Raw genomic sequence first — 21,288 nt, forward strand, 5'->3', positions numbered from 1 at the left:
AGCTCTTCTTGGTGAGGGGCTGCTGGGAGCGCAGCAGGTGGTCAATGAGCAAAGGGATGCTGGGAAAGCCGTCCCCTTCCAGTCGGTACAGGTTCTGCAGGGCAGGGGAACCCAGGGTCAATGGCCTCCTCTGCTGGGAGGGCCTGAGCCCCGGGAGATGAGGGACGGGAGGCAGAGCCGGCAGAGAAGGTGCTCTCTGATGCCGTGCCACAGGCCTGGAGCCTTCCTCCGGGGAGGACCCGCGCCGAAGACGGTGCCTCTAGCTTGTTGCACGGACTGCATGCTCTCTATGGCCTGTTTCAGCTCCGCCAAGGAAGCATCGGATGTAGCAGCAAGTTCCTCCCCTCCCAAGGCCATTCCCCCGTGGAGTGGGAGGCGGGGTGGGGCAGGCCGGAGCCCAGGCCCCACTCACGTCAGTGGACTGGATGATGAAGTGCCGGGGCTGGCCATCCCACAGCACAGACAGCACGTACTCCTGCTTGCCCTGGCTCTCCCGCACCAGGAAGTCCCCGGAGTGTGTCAGCAGCTCGGCCACCTCTGCCCGTGGGATGGCCCCATGGTACCATAGCTGCTCATGCAGGGGCTTCTGCACCTCTGGCACGAGCTGCAGGGGTGGAGGGAGCTGGCAGGGGTGGGGAGGGGGAAGGGTCATTCAGCCAGTTTGCCAGGGGAGGCCACCAGGACAGACGGGGGTCAGCTGGGGTGGGGGGGGTCTGTCTCTCTCTCACTTATATGCCCCTCGTCCTCACAAACCACGTGCGTGGCATTAGAGCCCCCGGAGCAAGCAACAGACTGAGCCAGGCTCGTGCTAGGCGGAGCTGGGATGGGGAGCCCAGGCTGGCTGATCTCAAACCAGGCTTCTGCCTTTTCCTCCAGGCCCCAGCTGCCCAACTACTCCCAGAGCAGGGAGAGCCGGGGGGAACAAGGCTGCAGCACGCATTGGGGTGGACAGGAAGGAGGTGCTGGCTGGCAAGATCTGGGGACATACACAATCTGGAATCCCAGGGAAGGCGGGGACTCCCCGAGAAAAACCGTCTCCTCTGGGCAGAGCCTCCTCTCTGGGGCAACCTAGTGATCAACCCCAGACATCCTGGCAGGAGGGGCTTAGGGGGTACATGTCAGAGACCCATGGCCTGGCCCACCCCTTAGAGAAGGGCAGAGATGTGGGCCCAGGCTGGGCTCCACTCACCGAGAACTTGGGGCGGAAGATTCCCGAAATGTGGCTCTTAAGGATCTCCAGGGTGGGTGTCCTTCCCCCTTCTCGCTCCTGCTCCTGAGGCCAGGGACAGACGTCAGCGGGTGGCCGGGCTTGGGGAGGGGGAGGGCAACAATGAGGAACGCGCCCCCGGCGGGCAGGCGAGGCTGGCGGCGGCGGGCAGCAGCAGGCAGCTCACCGAGGATGACGTGGAGTGGCGGTCATCCTGCAGGAGCAGCACGGGCGGGGGCTCGCCAGGGCCCAGCTGCCCCAGCTTGGCCTGCAGCAGCTCCTGCTGGGCCTGCAGCTTGGCCTGGCTGCACAGAGCGACCTGCAGCCCCTGTAGCGCCTCTTGCAACACCTGCTTCTTGGCCAGCAGCTGCACCCTGCAGGTGGGGCCGGGCGGGAGGCGGGGGTGGAGAGAGGGGCTCAGCCCGTAGCTGGCAGCCAGCGGCCGGCCCGGTCGGCCCGGTCGGCCGGCGGGCGAGAGGGAGGGTGGGCCAGGAGGCTGCTATGGGCGAACCCGCTCACCGCTCCCGGGGATGGGTGTTCTGTTCCTCGTTCCGGAGATCGCGCTGCAGCTGAGTGACCACCTCCTGCCGGCTGAGCACCGTCTCGGTGGCCACAGCCAGTTCATCTGTCACTGAGGTCAGCCTGTGCCCGAAGCGAGGGCAGTGTTAGAGCTGTGCCCCTCCGAGGCGCCCCCGCAGAGCCAAGCAAGCCTGGCCCCCTGGCCATAGCTCTGCAGAGACGGCGTCCGCCCCTGGCCACCCCCGGCCGCCCCGGCCCAGAGCCCGGCCCAGTGCCCAGCCCGCACGCACGTGTGCTGCACGCTCTCCACGGTCAGCTCGTTGAGCTGCAGCTCCCCCGGCTCCAGCGGTTCGCCCTCCTCGAGCAGGGACTCATCAAAGGTGACACAGGGTGGGATGTCAGGTGCAGACCTTCAGGGGGACGGTGTGCCATCAGTGAACAGGCCAGAAACCCGGTGCCCAGCAGGAGTAAGGAGGGGCTTACCCATACTGCCGCAGGAAGCCTTGGTACTCGGTCTCGGGCTGGATGCGGGCCACAGCTGCAGCCATCTCCAGGTGAATGGCCGCCACCTCGTCCTGCACCAGGCTGCTAATCTCCAGGTACTCCTGCAGGATCTCCTTCCTGCCCCCAGACAGGAGCCCTGGTCAATGGGGCCTCGGGCTGGGTTGGGTTGGGCGGCACGGGGCCCCTGACGCCGGGTTTGGAGGAGTCAGCCCAGGGGGCGGACCCTCCCCCTCCCCCTCATCATTTGCCAGCCAAGTGACCACAGGCAAGTGACTCAATGTCTCCCTTATCTCTGCTTCCTGGTGTGTATAATGGGGACGCTGGAGTTGTGATAAGGACCCAGTGACAGAACATGGGGTGTACATGAACGGCTCAGTAAATGGGAGCACAGGTGCGCCTGTCCCGGGCAGCCAGCCCCACGGCGGGGGCTCTGGGTTCCAATGTGCTGCGGGCCCTACACTTACATGTCCAGTCCCAGGCCCTCCCCGAGCTCCAGCTTCACGCAGCCACGCACCTACGCAAACGTCCTGCTCGATGTCCCTTAGACACCCTAACTCCATGAATTGAAACACGAACCCCTGTTCTTGTCTCCCGAACCCGTTTCTCCCCTACCTGTCCCAGTAAGTTAGCAGGAACTCCATCTTCCCTGGACTCCATCTCACACCTCACCCCACCTTGGCAGTGCACCCAGGACCTAGCACCCTGGCCCAGCGGTCTGCGGTCTGCACTCCTGAAACAGCCCTCGGCCTGGTCCCCTCAAGTCTCTTCTCAACACAGCAGCACCCACGTCCTCACAACAGCCTGCTGGCCCCTCCAGCACCCAGCAGCACCCCAAGCCTTGGACCCTGCCAGCCTCGCGTCCGCCTCTGCCTTCCCCTCCCCCTGCCTGGGCTACACTGGCTGCGCTGCTGCTCCCGGATTTCAGGCACTCTCCCACCCCAGGGGCTACGCACCTGCCCTTCTCTTTCTGGAACGGTGTTTCTCCAACCATCCCCCCTCCCCCAGCTCGGTTTGCTCTGGTACCTCTGAGGCTTTTCCAGAGCACTCTACTGAAAGCTGTCCCTCCTCCCCGCCCGCCTCGCCGCCCCTGCCTTCCCATCGCCTTTCCTTGTCTGATTTTTCTCCATAGCACTTACTGCCTCACATGTGCTACCCACGGAAGTTGCTCTCTTTTCTCTCTCCAGCACCATGAAAGATCCTAGAGGACAGATGCTTTCGCCTCCATTGTCCCCTGCCGTACCCCAGAGCCTAGAGCGGCGATCCATAAACACAAGGAAACCTCACAATCGGGACCCTGGAATAACGTGACCCGGATAGAAGCTGACAGGCTCCAAACCTCGGCCCAGAGCCCGTTCTCCTGTGACTGCGCGGCCGCTGTCACAGGCCTAGATTTTCTGGACTGGGCCTCTGGGCCCGGCAGGGCTGTGGGGCTGCGAAGGGGTGACCAGGGCAGCACGCTTACAGGATGCAGGCCATCTCCTGGTGCAGGTCCTGCAGCGACTGCAGCAGGCCCGGGAGCATGAGCTGGTGGTGGTGCTGGTGGTGCAGCTGCGCGGCCCGCACGCCCAGCACATAGCGGTTGTGGTGCGCAAAGAGCTTCCACAGGCTCCGCACGTACTTGTCCTTGGCCTTGTCGCGGTCCTTGTCTGCCCGGGATGAGAGGGGCTGTGGGTGACGGCACAGAGGCCTGGCAGGTCCCTCTCCCTGGGCCCCTGTGGACAGGTCAGGGGTGGCTCGGGAGGCCCTCTCTTCCAGGAAGGGAAGCCACACACCTTTGCTGGCCTCCTGGTACTTGCGCCTGGCCTGGGCGCTGTCCCGCGCCAGGACTCGGTACTGGCTCTTCAGCTTCTCGATGTCCTGGTTGTGGGTCTGGGGAGAGAGGAGGGGCTGGTGTGGGGGAGCGGGTCCCCGGGGGCGCAGGACAATTCTGCCCGAGGTGAAGCCCTGCACGGGTCCCACCATCTTGGCAGGCCGCGCATCTAAGTCTGTCCTCCAAGAAGCGCCTGGAGGCCTCTGGGGCCCAACCTCTGTGGCTGAAGTGAGATCAGAGGAACTGGCTTAAGGACAGGCCCCTGGGGGAGACAGAGCGGTGGGCTGGGCAGGCTACACCTGGCCCTCCTTGACCTGGAGTGGCAACTGGTGGCAGGTAGGCCCCAGCCTCAGGCATGTGTGGCCTGGGCTTGGTTTAACGCTCTCTTGATGCCATCTTGAAACTCTTCATAATTTTTTGACAAGAGGCCCTACATTTACACGTTGCACCAAGTCCTGCAAATTCTGTTCCTGGTGGCAGGAACAATGGAGGGTCAAGAGCAAAGTTCTTAACCCAGTTCCCCTGTTTATGCACTGGAATCCTTTGGGTAAGTTCCATCCCTTTCCTCTAAACTTTAGTTTCCCAGTCGGTATAACAACTTAATGGAAAGATGAGATGAACTTCTCAAAGGGCCAGATGGTAAGCACTTTAGGCTCATACAGTCTCTGTTGAAATCACTCAGCTCTGCCACTACAGCTCTGTAAGAGCCACGGGTAATAGGAAAACGAACAACTGGGCATGGCTGGGTTCCAGTAAAAGTACCCCCTAAAAGCAGGTGCTTTTAGGAACAGTAGATGCGCTTCTGGGGAGCGCGCCGGAGGGCAGACAGTGGCCAGCAGGGGCCGCTGTGGGTCCGCGGGAAGGCTGCGTTTGGCGCAGGTGGAAGGGGTGTGGTGCAGGGGTGCTGACCAGCACAGAATCCAGAGGCTGAGCAGCCAGCCAAACAGCTCCGATCACTCAGCCACTAGCCCGAGCAGCAGGGCAGGGCTCAAAGGCAGGCGGGCGGACTTCACACCTCTGTGTCAGCGGGCCACACTGCTGCCTTGCGAGGAGCCCGCCTAGGCCAACAGCAGACAGACTAACCCCGACTCCTCACGGGCCCCGGAGCCGGCCGGTGCAGGGTGGGAGGTGGGTCACAGATCCTGCGTGCTTTGCAGACAATGGCTGCATCACTCACCTTGACTCCCAGCACTTTACTTGGGCACAAGGTTAGGTGATAGCAAATGCAAGGAGAGGCCTTGCTACAGGCCAGCCCACATGCCGGGAGGAGGGACGGAAGCTGGGGTAGGCCTGCGGTCAGGGACTTGCACTTCCCCCCCGTGAATCCAGGGGCTCTTGTGCAAAACCAGCCCCTTCTGTGTCAGCCTTCGGGCAGCACTGGCCAGGTGGAGCCCAGGGCCGCCTGCCCACCTTGCTGAGCTCCTGCTGCAGCTGCTGCCACTGCTCGCTGTAGGTCTTGCGCAGCTGCTGCCGCTCCCGGATCAGCAGGCCCAGCTTGCTCAGGGGCCCTGAGTTCAGATCCTCCGCGTGCTGCCTCAGCAACCGGCTCAGGCCCTCCGTCTGGCTGGTGATCTCTGCCCAGGACTGTATGACACGGGGCAGGCGAGACAGGGAGTGGGGGACAATGGCTCCCTAGCCCGGGTCTGCCAATTCTCCAACCCTCCCCAGTGGGCTCCGGGAAAAGAAGGGGGCGGGCAGATAGAGCTGACACCACAGGAAGGGGATGAGGAGGCCTAGGGTCCCACAGAAGCCCCACCTGACTGATGGGGCTATTGGGGCTGATGCCCCGGCCTCCGCTGTCCTGCAGGGACATGTGGTGCAGCAGCCCTGCGTATTCCCTGTCGCTCTTGACACGCTGGGCCATCCACTTCCTCATGCCCTCCAAGAGCCGCAGCTCAGCCTCCTGCATCTGCTGCACTGCCCCGTGGCCCTGGGGGCTGCACAGCTCCGAAGAGAAGCCCATGGTGCCGTCCTGGGGACAGAGAGAGGAGAGCCCACCACTGGGGAAGGCAGCAGCTGGAGGCGGAGGGGCCAGCCGGGGAGGCTGGGGGCTGCCCCCCAAAGAGGAGCTGCAGACAGACAGGAGGTGGGGTCCTGTCCTGCTGGAATGCAGCCATAGGTCCAAAACGGCAACTTGGCCTGGGACGGGCCCTCACCGCTTCCCGTGTCCGGGCCAAGGCCTGGCGCCAGGGGACCCCTCCCTCCCCAGGCCCTCCACCCAGGCACCCTGCCCAGGGGCTCCGCGTGCCCAGGACCCTCCACCGGGCTCCAGGCAGCCACAGCCCGAGCCGGGCCCCTGCCCTGCCACGCGCGCCCCACCCGGGGGGGTGTCCCCCTCTCCGCACCCCTGGCCGTGGCCGCCCCCCACTTCCCCGCGCCCGCCCGCGCCTCCTGGGGCTCGGGGCGGGAGTTACCCGCGCAGGCAGCTGCTCCGGGGCTGCCGAGGACGCCTCCGGTACGACTCCGGTCCGACTGCGGCCCGGGCGACCCTGGCCAGTTCCTGCTTCGGCTTCCTCCTGCCGCGGTTTCAGTTGGCCGGCCGGGGCGGGCCCGGCGAGGGGAAGGGGCGGGCGGCAGGGCCGGCGCCCCCGACGCCTGCCGGCCCCCCTGCCCAGCGCGCCGCGCGGCCGCGGAAACGGAAGGGAGGAGGGGGCCGGGGAAGAATGGCCGCGCGGAGAGCCGCCTGCCCGCGCCCCCAGGGCCTGGGCAGCGCCCGGGAGCGCGGGGAAGCGGCCGCGGCGCGGCGGGGGCCTGGCGCCCGGCCAGAGCGGCCCAGAAGGGGAAGGGGAAAGCCTGCTGCAGGCCTCCCCACCCCATCGGATTCCCCAAGGAGAGCTCAGGCGCCAGCCAACATTTGAATAAAATTTCCAAGTAAATATCCCCGAGGAGAGGCCTCCTTCTCAGGCACGGTCTGGGGAACCGGCCACCACTCCCCGGGCCCGAGGCAGGGGCTTCGTGTCCCGAGGGAAGCCGGGGCCAGCGGAGGGGCTGGGGTGGGGGAGGGGACAGGTATGGAGTTTCCTGACTGGACCTCGGCCAGCAACAACCACCTATCTTGGTTCGGTCAGGCCCCGCCATAGACCTCAGCCCTACAGCCAAGGGAGATCCTGAGCAAGGGGGACCACCCTATTGGAGACCAGGCCTGTGGGGGTGGGAGCTCTCTGCTTGTCCTACTCTTGGTGCTCCCACGTTCCACGCCCTGGGGCTTGTCCCCAGCTGCTGCCTCCTTCCACAGCCCACTGCTCCCCCAAGGAGGCCCTAGAACTCGGTGGGAGACAGCCTTTAGAGTCCTGACTTGGGCCTACCTACAGGCAAACGGCAAGCGGGACATCAACTGGCCCCAATCCCCGCCCCCATCCCGGATGCAGTCCCAGGGTCCTCGGAAGAACAACATCACCACGCTGGAGATCAGGCCTGGTTTGCATAGTCTGCACATTTAATCACTTTAAAACCTCTAACATTATCTCGTGTCCATTAAATAGAACCAACAATGCTGGGCCTGTTTAAATTACAAGAAAAAAAAAAATCACTGGGCACCAACCCAGTATCTTACAAAATCAGCCAGGCTGGCCACAAGGGTGGGGGGATGGGAGAGGAGGGGACACCCCTGGGCAGGTGGCTGGGTGCCAGGAAGGGCTAGGGGAGAGAAAGAAAAGAGGACTCCCAGATGGGAGGGGACTGATTGTCCTAATGGGAGGGGTGCAAAAGGCACGTCAGAAGAGGGGGACTTAAGGGGGCAGAACAGGTCAGTGCTTTCTCCACAAGGGCACAGTGTTGGAGGGGGCTCAGGGCCACCACCTGCCCACCCCTGGCACTTGGAGAACCAGTGACCCACGAGCCCTTGGCACGATGAGCCCCATCTGAAACACGGATGACAGCCTGCCCCTCCCACCACGATCCCCTTTTCTAGGGCCCACCCCTTGCCCGCCTGCCTCTTCAGGACTTGGGGCTCAACTCCTCCTCACTCCTCAGCAACATGCTGCAGCCCCCCACACCTCAGGGCCAGGGTAGCTGGGGGAACAGCAGAGTGGACAGTGGGTCTGGGAAGGTGGGTGGTCCAGCTGCTACCCCCATTAAAAATACAAAAAAAAAAAAATCAGCATCTAAAGTGAAATAATCACAAAGTGAAAATATATCCTCAAACAGCCCCTGAGATCCCCACAGGGGAAAGCAGCATCGGGTGGGAGGTGGGAGAGGCCGGCTGGGCCACCGTCCCTCCCCACCACCCACCCAGGGGCTCCGGGACTGTGAGTGCCAACAGCCCAGGCAGCCCCGGGCTCAGAAAACAGGGACTTGGGCCCTGGCGGGAGGGGAGGGGGCCCGAGAAGGTAGGGTGGTCAGGACACCAGCACGGGGCTCGGTCAGGCCAGCCACACTCGGCGGGCAGCCAGCTGTGGTGGAGGTGGGCAAAGGGACACACACTTGCGTGCGCACGTGTGCGCACCCTGGAAGCACCTGCCTTGCCTTGGTCCCTTCCTTTGATCACCGCTTCCTCAAGAGGCTCACCAGACGTGGGGGACAGGGTCGGGGATACAAAAGCCCTTGGAGAGGTGGCCTCCTCCTTCAAATACCCCCTAGGCCAGCCTCCCTGCTGCCTGGATGGGGACCATTATTGCTTTAGAGGAACAGGGAAGGGACAAGAGCTGCAGCCCGGGTCAGGAATCCCAAAAGAGAAGGGCTGACCCTCTTCACTCCGCAGGGAACTCCGGCTGGGGCCTGGACCTTGGAAAGCTGCCCTAAAGGTTCCACTCCTTTCTCCACATGGAAGGGGTGCTGGAGGTGGGGTGAGACCCTCCCCGGTTCCCCAGCTGGTCCTGGGCCCCACCTCAGGCAGCCAGGGGGCCCAAAGGTAGGGTGGGAAGCCGTTTCTGCCCCTCTCACCTCCCAGCTGGGGTCCAAACCCAGTCCCGAGATAAAAAAATACTTTGGTGAATTAAAAAGTGCCCAAGGAGGGGATGGGCTTGAAGGGGCAGGCAGTAGGCGCTCGTCAAAGGGCGCTCTGGTCTTTGATAAAGGCGGTCCTCTCGCCCCGGCCCTCGTCCTCTTCTGAGTCAGATGGGCACTCTTCCTGCCAGGCTTCGGGGGGCAGCCCCTTGTAGGAGATGAGGCCACGGTCCATGGTGTACACCTTCACCCCCCGGAAGCTGAAGCCGGAGCGCAGCTGCAGGACCAGGAAGACAGTGACGAAGACGAGCACGATGAAGGCGCAGCTGAGGCCGGCCACCACCTCGGGCAGGTGTGAGGGCAGCAGCCCTGCCCGCGGCCGGGGCTCCGCTTCCACCTCTGCGGGCGGCCGCGGCGGCTGCTGCTGGGGCGACTCGCGGCTGCTCTGGCTCTGCCGGGAGCACGTCTGCTCCACAGGGTCCAGGGAGGCATGGCTGGGGCAGCTGAGGCAGTCTGTGGGGGCCAGCCCCTGGCAGGTGGCACATGAGCTGTGGCAGGGCGCGCAGACGCTGGCCCGGATGATCTCCACGTCGTTCTCGGTGCTATAGTGCGTATCGAGGACTTGGGGAGTGAAGCCTGGCGGGCAGTGCTGGACACAGCTCTTCTGGTGCAGGGAGAAGCCTTCCTCGCACACTGCGGGCACGGGGGAGGAGGGGGGTGTCAGCCACGCAGGCGTGGCGGCCCCGAACAGCCTCCAGCCCCAGAACGGTGGTCAGCCCCAGGTCTCTTCCAACCCTGTTCCTCCTAGCCCTGGGCTTCAGGAGAGGTCCCCTCTGTGAGCCATCCCCCCAGACCTCAGGTCCCCAAACCCCAACAGCAACCACTACTGACCCACACAGGCCTGGCTGGTCGTGAGGGTCTTGCAGCCACTGCTCTCAGGAGGTGTGTGCGGCCCCTCAGGGGCCGTGCCATACAGCACGAGGGTGAACTTGGTCAGTGTCCCTATTCCAGGGTGGGGGGAGGAGGCAGGAGTTAGGGAGCACTGGCACCGCTCCTGGAACCCCAGAGCCCGCCAGCTCCCTTCCTTGTCCCCCCTTAGTCCTCAAACATCCCCGGTACCATAGTTGTTGGCTTCGCTGGTGTTTTCGATTTCCAGGACCCACTCGCCAGAGGGGTCCTCATCCCAGGAATGGGTTGTCATGAAGGCCCAGTCATTAAACCCATCTGCGGAGTAGTCGTGTGGCCTGGGGGAGGAGGGTGCCCATGGCTGTCAGAGGCCTCTGGGAGACCCCAGCCAGGGGACACCAAGGCCACAACACGTGGACCATACACCCTCCCCCAGTGCAGAGCCAACCCCACTGGGCTGGAAATGCCTGTAGCTGTTGTTTCCCAGTAGGCCAGACGTTCTCAAGCAGAAGATTCTGGAAACGTGCAAGGTGCTTGCTACATGCGAGAAGGCACACTACTGGCATGTAATGAGTAGAAGCCAGGGGTGGGACAGTCTCTTAGGGCAAAACCATCCCTCTTAAGTGCCAACAGCATCCCCAACAAAAAGAACATGGTGGCCACTAAGACTCAGTGCCAAGTCCAGGAGGTTATGAGTGCACGAATGAATGTGTGTGAGTGTGAGGGACAGGACCAGCTGGCAGGGGAGGGGGCAGGTACCTGGCAGCCAGCAGGGTGGAGCGGGTGCCCATGGGGCTGACCAGGTGGATGGCCAGGTCGCCACGGCGATTGTAGGACAGGGTGAGGCGGGCCTGCGCGTGCTCCAGCCGTGTGATGTGGCTGGGCTCCCCCAGGCAGGCGGTCACCGTCTTCCGCACCTCCAGCCGCTTCCCGATGTCCCTGTGCAGACAGCAGGGACGCTCTGCCACCCTGGCCAGGAGGGAGGGGCCGCACCCCCTGCGAGCCTCAGGCCCCACCCACCCCTCCCAGCCTGAGTCCAGGCCTCACTTGGGTTCAGTGAGGATGTCGATGATGCATTTCCTCTGGGGGGGCACCGTCGTCCAGTTCTGGGCCAGGGTCACCATAGCACCTGCGTCCAACAGCCCGTAGCCATACGAATGGCTCACTGCAGGGCAGGGAAGGTGGGGTCAGCTGGGAAGCAGAGGGCCCCCCACCCTCCCCCGGCCCTGCACACGGGGCCACCCTGTCCTCACCTTTCCGGCCCACACCATTGGTGGCCCAGTCGTTAGCATTGAGGTGGGCGGGCTTTGAGGTCTGTACCACCAGGTGCTGCATGTCCCGCCAGGTGAGGTTCTTACTGCAAAGACAGGAGGGAGAGGCCGGGGCTCAGGCTCCTTAGAGAAAAGCTGGAGGTCAAGGGCTGCCCTGCAGGGGGCGCTGGTGGGGACAAGGTTGCTTCTCAGCCCCCACGGACTTACTTGGCTTCCAGAGTGAGAGCAATGATGCCGGCTGCCAAGGGGGCAGAGGCCGAGGTGCCCGTGTGCGACTCGGTACACTTCTGCCGCAAGTCCGTGGTCACCTACCAGGAGAACAGTGTGTTGGGCCTGTGCTGGGGGAGGGACTAGAGGGCCCACCTGCCTGCCCCTGCTCTGCCCACAGGCCCAGAGCACCAACAGATGGCAGGGGAGCCAGGGCCAGGACACCTCGGCCCAGCTGCTGCCTTGCTTACTGGCTGTGAACAGGCCAATGCCTGGCCCTCTCTAGGCCTCAGTTTCCTAAGGCACGAGGGATTAAACTCCAGGTTGGAACCATTCAGAGCCATGCACATCTTTAGAAAGAATCTGCACTTCTCAGGGGCTTCAGACAGCCCTGCGGCCCCATTCCCAGTCTCAGAGAGCCCCCGGCTCCCGTTCCACGACGTCTGGGACACCATCCCCCAGCCACATGTGGTCCGGGAAGCAGGCCCCCCTGCCCCGGGGGCAGAGCCAGCAAGCAGCCCCGGCTCCCCCTCCCACCCCAGAGCGGGACTCACGATCTGCTTCTCGTTCTGGTTGCCGCTGCTGTAGGTGGTGGCCAGTGTGGACGAGCAGGCCTCGCTGTACCAGGGCACATTGCCGAGCTGCGTGGCGCTGCTGATGGACAGCGTGTAGATGCTGTTGGTGTAGCCGTCACAGTTGCAGCTGTCGTGCTCCCGGCCCCCGTTCCCCGAGGCCCACACGAAGATGGAGCCCAGCCCCCCGCGGCCCTGCGGACAGAGCGGGCCAGGGTCACTCGCAGACAGGGCGCGGGGGAGGCCTAGCGGGAGGGTGCTGCTGGGGCTCCACCCCTAAGGGCCCCTCATCCACACGTGCCGCCCTACTCTGCACCCTGTGAGACCCCCACTTCGTCGGGCACTTGTGCAAGTCTGTCTGTCTGTGCCGAGCCACAGACCCGGGCTGCTAACAAAATGCCCAGACTGGTGGCTGCAGGGGCTGGAACGATGGGTGATTTTCACTTATTTTTCTCTTTTGCTACCAGTCTAGTCCATTAACATTTTAATAGATAAGCCTCGTATAAAATTAAGGTGTAACACAAGAATAAACAGGAACAGAAACACATAGAAGAAACGGCCCGCTCCCCCCTGCACACCTGGCTAACCCCCCGGAAGAAGGCCTCCTCGGCGAGGCGGGCAGGCCCATCCACGGTCTTGCCATCATCCTCGGGGCCCCAGCTGGCGCTGTAGATGTGGATGTGGTTGGGGTTCAGGCCCAGCGAGCGAGCCTCCACCGCGTCCGTCACCTCGCCGTCCAGCATGCGCACCCCTGGCCGCGGAGGGGGGTGAGGAGAGGGATGCTGCGTGGGTCCAGCTGCCAGGGGCACCCCCCAAAGCATACCCAGTCCTGCCCCCAGAGAATGCGCAGGGGAAGGCAGAGGCCGGTGCTGGGGAGCCCGGAGCCCCTAACCCCGGGCCTGCTTCTGCCTCTCCAGGACAAGGGCCGGAAGGGAGAACGAGAACACACCCTGCCCTCAACCACACAGCCTGGCTTGGAACAAGCCTCTGGGTTCCCTAGGGAGCGTGGCCATCAAGGCCTGCCACGCAAGGACTCAGAGGGGGCGGTGGGGACTCAGGGAGTGCTAAGAAGCCCTCACCCTGCCCCACGGCACAAGTGCCTCAGCTCTGAGCTGTCAAGAAGCCTCTAAGGAACAACCACGTGGCCAAACGGAGCCACGGTGCGAAAGTGACAGGCACTGGCCGGATGGGAGAAAATCCCACCCGCAGGGCCCTGCCCACAGACAGGGTGGCCAAGGCCCGCACCCACCTCCAATGCGGGCGTTGTAGGCCACGCCCACACCACAGACACCGTTGTTGGCCACCGCCGCCACCTCGCCCGCGCACCGCGTACCATGCCTGCCGGGGCCAAGAGCACAGCATTAGTGGTGGACAGAGCACGGCAGGCGCAGCCTAGCACACCCCTCCGGCCACGACCTCGGTCCTCTCCCACGCTCTCCGCTCTACGGTCAGCAGGGGTGCTGACCGGAGCTGCAGCACGACTACGGGAATGGCAGCCTACTGGGGGGGCGGGTCTTCCCCGGGCTCCACCCTGCTTCCTCGCGGAAGGGAGGAGAAGGAAGGCAGGGGCCGGGACCTGCCATCGCTTACCTGTTGTCATTCATCTGTGTGTACCGAGGCTGGGGGTCGGGGTCCTGGTCGTTGACGTCGAAGCTGGCCCCAGGGTCCTGCAGAGGACACGGCCATCGTCAGGAACAGTCTGACCACAGTGGCAGACCAGCACCGCCCTGAGACAGCCCTCACCAGGATCACTGCCTCCCTCCCCACCTCCTCACATAATTGCCTGCCAAGTCTGGGTGGTTCTTCTCGATGCCATCGTCCAGAATGGAGACCACAATGCCATGCCCCGTGTAGCCCTGAGCCCAGGCCTCCTTCACGTTCAGGTCCCGCTGGGTGACGCCGGACTGCAGAGACACCCGCCCCATCACCCCAGCACTTACAAGATGTGGTTGGCTGTGTGAGGTTACGGGTACCCTGAAGAATCCCTTCACCACCCCCCAAAACCTCTTTCTCCACCTGCCCCTGCAATGTCGTCCCTGGTTGCCTGGGCTCCATGGGAGCGTGAAGAACTCTGGAAGGGCAACCCCCAGGCTTAGCAGGAAGGGGCAGGGAAAGAGTGCTCGGCAGAGAGAAAGAAGGATGAGGGGAGGCCTCCACGTCAGCCTCCCCCTCCCACCGGAGCCCTCAGTGGCCAGATGGATGCCGCTGGGGAGGAGGACCCATGACCCGAGGAGGCCACGTACCAGGTACCACTGCTGGGGAAATTTGGGGTCCGTGGGCTCCTGATATACATCCCGTTTGGTCCTTCGCTTTGCCACCTGCTGCTCCAGCCACTGCACCTGCGAGGGAGTGAGGGGGAGCCGGTGTGGGTGGAGGAGGAGAGTGGGAAGGGAAGGGTGGCAGCGAGAGGGGCTGGGGCCGCACTCACTTGAGGCTCCCTCTGCAGCCGGCTGTGCCGCGGGTGGTGAGGCGACAGCGACCGCTTTGTCACTGCTCGATGCCAGAAGTGGTAATAGTCACCGAAGATCTGCAACAGAGCAGGGAGACTGAGCTGGGCTTTCCATCTGTCAGTCCCCGGAGAGGCAGCGGACGGGGGTGGACAAGCGGCTGCAAGGGGAGGCTCACGACGCCAGGGGGTGGTGGGGCATGTGCTCCCTGCCCAGGACCCAGCCAGGAGGTGCAGGGGACGGAGAGGGACTCACCCTCCCTGGCATAGTCTTGTCCTCCGAACAACCTATGTCGGAAGCCCAAGGGCAGGACAAACCACCGCTCCCATTCCCCTAGCCACCCAGATGGCCCTGAGAAGATAAGCCCACGGTCCCGGTCCCTGAACCCCTGCCCTTGCTGACCCCACCCCCTGGCAATGGAGCATAGACCAGCAGGCAGGCAGCGCACCTACCTGGCCCAAGTTGAGGAAGCCATGCTTGCGTGCCAGGCTGTCAGCCACGGCGGGGCCTCCGGGAATGTGCACAGCCCAGGTGTTGGTGTAGACCTTCTGGGCACGGGCGTCGGCTGCCAGCAGGACCAAGGCTCCTGCCGCTGCTACCACCCATAGCAACCAGGGCCTCAGCTCCATGGGGGGGGACAGGTGGCCGGGACCCCGGAGCCCCTGTCTCCTTGGCCTGGTCACAGGGCCTCGGCTCCCTCGTGCCTGCTCACTGCCTGTGGCCCGTGGCTGACTGGCGGGGGCATGGGGCCGAGCAGGGCAGGGCTGTGAGGGGAGGAGTGCCGCCGGCTCTGAGGGGAACAAGGGAGGAAGAGGGGGAGACAGTCAGTCCCTCCCCAGCCATGTGCTGAAGCTGCCTTCCCACCTCCATGGCTCAATCTAGGCCTGAAAAGGGTCCCTGGAAAGAGAATCCAGCCCCCCCAAGGTCAGCCAGCCAGCCAGATGGACCCCCCCTCCACACACACACACACACACACACACACACACACACACACGGCTCCTAAGTCTCTCTCCACACAAGAATACGGAAGTGGGATGAAGAGTATCGGGCTTGAGTCATCCAAAATCAGAAACAACAACAGAATAAATGTTCACCACAATCCAAATAAAAAAGAGATGGGTTATAAAGCAGTATGTACACATGACCCCATTTTGTTTTTAAAGAACTATTTTTACATGTGTATTTATATATAACCACAAAACAAAATCTGGAAGGACACATGCTAAAACGTTAACGATTCTCTCAAGATGGTGACGATTATGAATAACTGTTATTTTCTTGTGTCATTGTATATTTTCCAAATTACCTAGGTATATTTTATAAAATGTTGGCTTTTCAAAGTTTTTTAATGGGTGGTGTCTATGCAGCTCACCAGGGGATCCTGGTTCAGCAAAGCAGACCCAGCCATAGGGAGTTACCTGCCAAGACCCACAGCCCTATGGGAAGAAACAGTGGGTGACCCGAGGAGGGATGGGGCTTTGGGGGCTGAGCATAGAGGATCCCAGGGCTTCACCTCCCTCCTGGGCAGACCCCAGAGTGCTGGCCATCAGCAAAGTCAGGGGCCCAGACTCTTTTTAGGCTGTTTCCTGGGAAACACTGGGGCCACCCAGCCCTGCCCTGCCCAGGCCTGGGCGCAGGGGCCCCCAGCAGCCCCCCTGCACTCCACGCCCACCAGCCTTGCGTAATCTGAGCCCTGGGCAGCCAGGGCAAACACTGGCTGCTGAGCCAGGAGCGCCAAGGTGAGGCTGAATCAATAGTCTGCGTGTTGTTTTTCCTCCTTCAGCAAACAGACAGCGGGACCTCTCTGCCCGGGGCCACATAACTGTCCCCACATAGGGCCCCTGACTAACCCGAAGCCAAGCCCCTGGGGTGGGGAGAAGCTGGGGGAGGCCCCAGTGGGGCTGCCAGAGGTGTCCTGTCTCAGTGCCAAGCTCAGTGAGCAGAGAGCCTGCCCACAGGGCCCCGGATGCCCCCACCGCTCCCAGACCCAAAGGAGGCCACTCTGCCAGACGGCAAAAACGAAGCTTCCCAGCTCACCCAGACCGTGGGCAGCTGGGCAGGCGGGCTCGCCACTGGGAAACCTTGCCCCTCCAGGGGCTACCCTCGGCCACAGCCAGCCTCACTGGCCACTCCTACTGCAGTCCCACCCCGCAGGCTGGGAGGGACTCAACACACAATTCCCAGGGTATTTTCAGTTTACACCAAAATAACCTGACAGCTGATGGCAGGAGGCATCCACAATACGGCTCCTCCTCACCCTGAATGGGGCAGAGTCCATGGGGCTCCAGGATGGGCCCATGATGCCTTGGGCGTCCAAGTTCCAGAAAGCCAGTCTTAGCAATGGCTGGGTGGCCCTAGGGTGTGAAGGGACCCCAAGCCTCTCAGAGGATGTGGGGCCCTGAGGGCAGAGCCACAAAGGAACAAGGCCCCTTCTGCCCACTGCAACAGCCGCCTCTTGGGTCCAGATGGCAAGTAAAGCTGCCCCGGACCACAGTGCTGTGAGCCCTGCCGAAGCCCCCAAATCAAGATGGGCTCATCTGGGTCTAGCCCGGGTTCCGGCACATGGTGAATGGAGCTGCAGCTGCTAGGCGTTAAAGGTGATTAACCAACTATTTAATTACCCTGCTGCACCCAAAAAGAAAGCCAGCTTCAGGCACAACCCAACAATCCCCCAAGAAAGGGCCTGCCTCCCTCTGCCCAGCATCCCTTGCCACGGGGAGCTGTGGATATGGCTTCCGAAGAGCCCCGAAGCCCCCAGACAGCCCTACCTCAGCATCCTGGACGAGGGAAGATTTCCCACCCCCCTCTCTCCCAAAAGAGCAGGCGCTGAGAACAATGAATGAATGGGCTTCTCCCCGCCCCCATCCCAGACTCTGACTCACCCTATGAGTCCCAGTTCAGCTTAACTGCCCCCCCACCCCACTTGCTGTATTTCTAGCCTCCTGTGATGCCCCCTCATATGGGACTGGGCTCTGGGCTGCAGCCACACAGAGAGAGCAGGGAGTGCTCTTCCTGGCTGTGTTCTTAGGCAAAGTCCTTTCTCCAGAGGTCCCAGGAACCTCCGACACAGAGAGCCGCTCCGAAGCCTCAAACTGAACCTACCCCCGGCCGGGCTGCTGAGGGTCTGGTGTGGACAAGACCCAGTCTCTCCTTCCAGAAGAGACACCAAGCCAGGTCTTGCTATGGGCACTGAGAGGCTCCCCTGAAATTCTGATTTCCCCTCTGCTCAACTACTCATGTGCTGGGTGATCTCAAACAAGTTACTTCCTCTCTCTGGGCCTCAGTTTCCTTGGTGGTAAAAACTGCTAGATCTGAGATTTTCAAACTTTTTTTTTAAAGCCACATAATCCTTTTTAAAAAAAATCAAATCTTACGTGAAAGCCCCATATAGGAAACAGTAAAATTTGGGCTGCTCTGGCTGAGACACGTCAAGCTTGGCTACTCTCATGCGCTGTGTCCACACCTGGCCAGCAGCTGCCCAGCCCTCACTAGGCCACATCACCTGGGTTCCCCTCACACTTCCCAAGTCAAAAATAGAATTCCAACACCTCCCCGGCAGAGGGTCTGCACCCCACCCCCCACCCCGGGCACGCGGATAGCAGGTACAGATCAGACAAGTGACTGCTGTCAGACCTGTCTGGCAAGCAGGGAGCCCCGCAGTCCAGCCACCCCACGGGGGCAGCAGGGGCCTGGGCCAGGCCTCGGCGGGAGGCAGCCCGAGCACCTCCCTGAGCCAGCCTCCCGGAGCCCGGGGAACCCGCACCTGAGTCTCGGTCGCCCAGGTGTGCGGGCGGGGGCGAGGCCGGGCCGGGAATAATCCCCTCCGCCCGGCGACCAGCCGTTCCTCCCCTCCCCGGCCGCGGAGTGGGCGAGCCGGCGGCGGCCCCCGGCGGCCGGCGGGGAGGCGGGAGCACCCGGCGCCTCTGGAATTCTCTCCCCATCCCGCCCCCAGCGGGGGCCCCGCGGACGCTTCCTGAGGTCAGAGGGCTCGCCCCGGCCCCAAGCGGAAAAGTACCGGCACAGGCAGGGGTCGGGGGCCGAACCGGGCCCGGCGCGCTCAGGTGGGCTGCAGGGCGCCCTTCCTGCTCCCCGCGGCTCCACCCTCGGGCCGGCCCCCGAGCCAGTTCCGAACACCGGGCGGGCAGCCGGGGCCTGGGGGCCCGGGTCAGGACGGCCCCGACCCTCCCCCGCCGGGGCGCCGGGGCCGCGGAGCCCGCTCCCGGGACACAGCGGCCCAGTTCGGCCGGCTCTCTCCGGGCCCGGCGCCCCCGCGCCCCGGCGCGCTGCCTCCCCGGGCCGCGCGCCCTCCTGCTTACCCGAGGGAGCCCGGGCGGGTAACTTTTCCAGGCGAGCGCCGCGGCGGCTCGGGCGCCCCTCGGCCGAGCGGAGAGCCCGGCGGCGGGGGGCCTGGGCTCGGCGCCGTCCCCGCGCCCAGCAGCAGCGTCACCGCGCGGAGGCGGGGAGGCGCGGCGGGCGGCCTCGGCCCGGCCCGCGACCAGGGGCAGGGCTCGGCCTGGGCTCCGGCTCCAGAGCGGGCGGGGGCAGCGGCCGGGCCCCGGCGACGCTGCTTGTTTACTCCCGTCGCTGTCAGCGGCTGCGGCGGCCCGGGCTCCTCCTCCTCCGCCGCCGCGCCCCTCCCCCTCGCGGCGCCACCTCCGCGCTCCCAGCCCGCCGCCGCCGCCGCCGCCGGTCCGCCGCCCATGCCGCCCGCGCCCCGGCCGGCGTTCGGAGCCGGAGCTGCGCGCGCCCAGAGCGCCGGGCCCCGAGCCCAGGCCCTGCGGCCTTCTGGGGCGCCCGCTGCCTCCGGCTCCCGGTAGGGGCAGGTAGAAAGTGGGGCCGGAGATCCCAAAGCCCTGGCGGCCGCCCGGCGCGTCCCCACACTTCCATCCCCCACCCCCGCCCCAGCCCGGCTGCCCGCGCCCCCGGCTCTAAGCGCCCCGAGCTCCCGGGGCAGGCGGCAGTGGAGACCCGAACTCGGAACCCTCGGCTCTGGCTGCCAAGGGCTTGAGGAGGCACTCCGAGCTGTGTCGGCTGGATTGTGGGGGAGCCGGCCCTCTCCCCCTCCCCCCAACCCCCACGACTGCCCCATTCCTGAGCCAGGAATTTGGGCATGACCCAGTTAAGTGTCCCGGTGTGACCGACCTGGGGTAGCTCCCCCTGAGGACAGACTTCAGGCGGGGCACACCTTCCCAAGGCCTACTGTTAGAGGAGTCACGACTGTTTGCATCTATATAGACAGGTGGATAAGCTGAACCAGCAGCCCACGCCTTTTACTTTTTTTTTTTTACTTTTTTTTTTTTTTTAAACACCAACCGCGAGCCAGGCACTGGGACAGTCACTTTACATTACCTCCTTCTTAAGTACATTATTTAATCCACATAATCCTTCCTAGCTGACATTATTAATCCCATTTTACAGATAAGAAAACTGAGGAGCACAAAGTTAAATAATTTGCCCAAGGTCCCCTAACTAGCAGGCCTCAGAGCCTGGACGAAATCTGGGGCTTTGGCAGAGCCTGAATCCAAGCTACTTGCAATATACCAACGGGCTCCTCTCCCTCCCTGGGTCCCTGCCCTAGAAAACGTCTGTGCTACTTGGCTGAGGCTGCCACTGCTTGAGCTGAGAAAGAAAAGAGGGGAAATGTGGCCAAGAGCTCCCCGGGTTGGGTTATTCCAAGGTCGTAGAGCAGTCTCTGCCCATCCCTTCCTGCTCCCGGTGAAATTACCTGGTGCCACAGTATTATCCTGTGGTGTCCTGATCACTGGGGGTAGTGACAACACCGAACACTGCCCAGGGCTCACCATGAGCCAGGCGTTATCCTCGGCTCTTTCCCATGTGTTAACTCACTTCTTCCTCCCCACAAACCCCCCAGGTGGGTACAATACATTTTCCTGTAGCACCTTTTATGTAGCACTGTCTACATTTTACAGAAGAGGAAACTGAGGCCCAGAGAGGTCAAGTAATATCCCTAAGGTCGCTGGGTGGTAAGTCGACTGGCAAGCCCAGGTTCAGATCCCCGTGGCACTTTTTCATACTCCGCCACCTTAGACAAGTACTTCGTCCCGAGAGCCTCGATTTAGTCCTCAGAAAAGTGGACATGGTCCTCAACGAATGCGATGAGGTACCGCTGGGACACCCTTTCAGATGCTGCAGAAGCTGGGAACTCGGGTTAGAATGTGGGGTCCCGAAAGTCGGGCTGGGAGCTAAGTCTGGTTCGCTCTCACAAGAAGCTGAGACTCCTAGGGGCCACCCTGGGGTAGCCCCACCAGCGGCAGCAGCCACATTTGGGAGAACAATGGCTGTGCAGTCAGACTGAGGCAGGAAGTGAGTCATGGTTCTTCCTCAGTCTATGAGCATTGAGGGGAAATTGGGACAGGGCTAGCCCCACCTAGGCTCGGAGTCCCCTAGTGCCCTTCCCACTTGTCCTCTGGCCTAGAAGAAAGGTCAGTGCAGAAAGAGAGCAATCCTGGTGGCCTGTAGGTGCCCCACCCATCCCGGAGCCTGGCCCCAGGGGAGCTGCAGCGGGTCTCGGGGNCCCCCCCCGCAGGCCCGGCCTCTCCAATCCCGCCTTCGCCAGGAGGTGGAATTCTTTGCCCTGAGTTGCTCAGAGGCGCATCACTGCAGGGGAGGAGAGGGAGGAGGACTGTGCGAGTGAGCACCTGCCCTTACTTTGCCCAGAGCATCTTGACCTTTGTCCCTCTCCTATTTGGGTGTCACAATCGTACAACAGTTTTCTTTGCTAAAATGAATTTGGAAGCCACTCTCCTGGAGACGAGACCCCTCCTGGAGGAGAGAATCCCACCTTGCCACAGCTAGTGACAGCCCACTCTTCCTTTATCGGCCCAAAACAAGGCCTGGGGGCATGTGTTGTTCTTTTGATCACACCCAAACATTTACATGAGGCCTTAACGCCTGAGGGAGCTAAGCTGCCGGTGAAGCCCAGGCTTCCCCGCCCCCACTT

At 63.1% G+C, this 21,288-nt stretch overlaps 2 protein-coding genes across 2 annotated transcripts in view; both read right to left on the reverse strand.

The window, feature by feature from the left end:
• LOC103660266 (tyrosine-protein kinase Fes/Fps) overlaps positions 1-6,594 on the reverse strand; it is a 9,640-nt gene extending 3,046 nt beyond the window's left edge. The window contains exons 1-12 of the mRNA XM_040642827.1: positions 6,455-6,594; positions 5,797-6,012; positions 5,451-5,624; positions 4,003-4,099; positions 3,693-3,876; positions 2,210-2,347; positions 2,017-2,136; positions 1,727-1,849; positions 1,395-1,581; positions 1,190-1,273; positions 413-622; positions 1-94 (exon numbers count right to left, since the gene is read on the reverse strand). The exon at positions 1-94 is cut by the window's left edge and continues 38 nt beyond it. Coding sequence (XP_040498761.1) covers positions 1-94; positions 413-622; positions 1,190-1,273; positions 1,395-1,581; positions 1,727-1,849; positions 2,017-2,136; positions 2,210-2,347; positions 3,693-3,876; positions 4,003-4,099; positions 5,451-5,624; positions 5,797-6,003 — 1,618 coding nt within the window. The 5' untranslated portion in view covers positions 6,004-6,012; positions 6,455-6,594. The remainder of the gene's footprint in view (positions 95-412; positions 623-1,189; positions 1,274-1,394; positions 1,582-1,726; positions 1,850-2,016; positions 2,137-2,209; positions 2,348-3,692; positions 3,877-4,002; positions 4,100-5,450; positions 5,625-5,796; positions 6,013-6,454) is intronic.
• Positions 6,595-7,455: 861 nt separating this feature from the next.
• On the reverse strand, positions 7,456-18,757 carry FURIN (furin, paired basic amino acid cleaving enzyme). The gene is made up of 16 exons (XM_040642828.1): positions 18,644-18,757; positions 14,780-15,117; positions 14,309-14,407; positions 14,124-14,219; positions 13,656-13,784; positions 13,471-13,547; positions 13,130-13,218; positions 12,459-12,631; positions 11,863-12,075; positions 11,309-11,409; positions 11,084-11,187; positions 10,878-10,995; positions 10,590-10,769; positions 10,044-10,168; positions 9,816-9,926; positions 7,456-9,617 (listed from the first exon to the last, which is right to left on the reverse strand). Exons 2-16 carry the CDS (start codon positions 14,954-14,956, stop codon positions 9,028-9,030), a joined length of 2,382 nt encoding a protein of 793 aa, XP_040498762.1. The 5' UTR covers positions 14,957-15,117; positions 18,644-18,757; the 3' UTR covers positions 7,456-9,027.
• Positions 18,758-21,288: the final 2,531 nt, after the last annotated feature.

Source organism: Ursus maritimus, unplaced genomic scaffold (assembly GCF_017311325.1).
Source record: "Ursus maritimus isolate PB19 unplaced genomic scaffold, ASM1731132v1 scaffold_27, whole genome shotgun sequence".
NCBI lineage: Eukaryota > Metazoa > Chordata > Mammalia > Carnivora > Ursidae > Ursus > Ursus maritimus.

Coding starts and splice junctions, on each gene's coding strand:
- FURIN (XM_040642828.1), bottom strand. CDS start 14,956: ATGGAGCTGAGGCCCTGGTTGCTATGGGTGGTAGCAGCGGCAGGAGCC. Junction 12,076..12,458: donor TCTTCCGGGGGGTTAGCCAG/GTGTGCAGGGGG, acceptor CTCTGTCCGCAG/GGCCGCGGGGGGCTGGGCTC. Junction 10,169..10,589: donor TCCACCCTGCTGGCTGCCAG/GTACCTGCCCCC, acceptor CTCCTCCCCCAG/GCCACACGACTACTCCGCAG.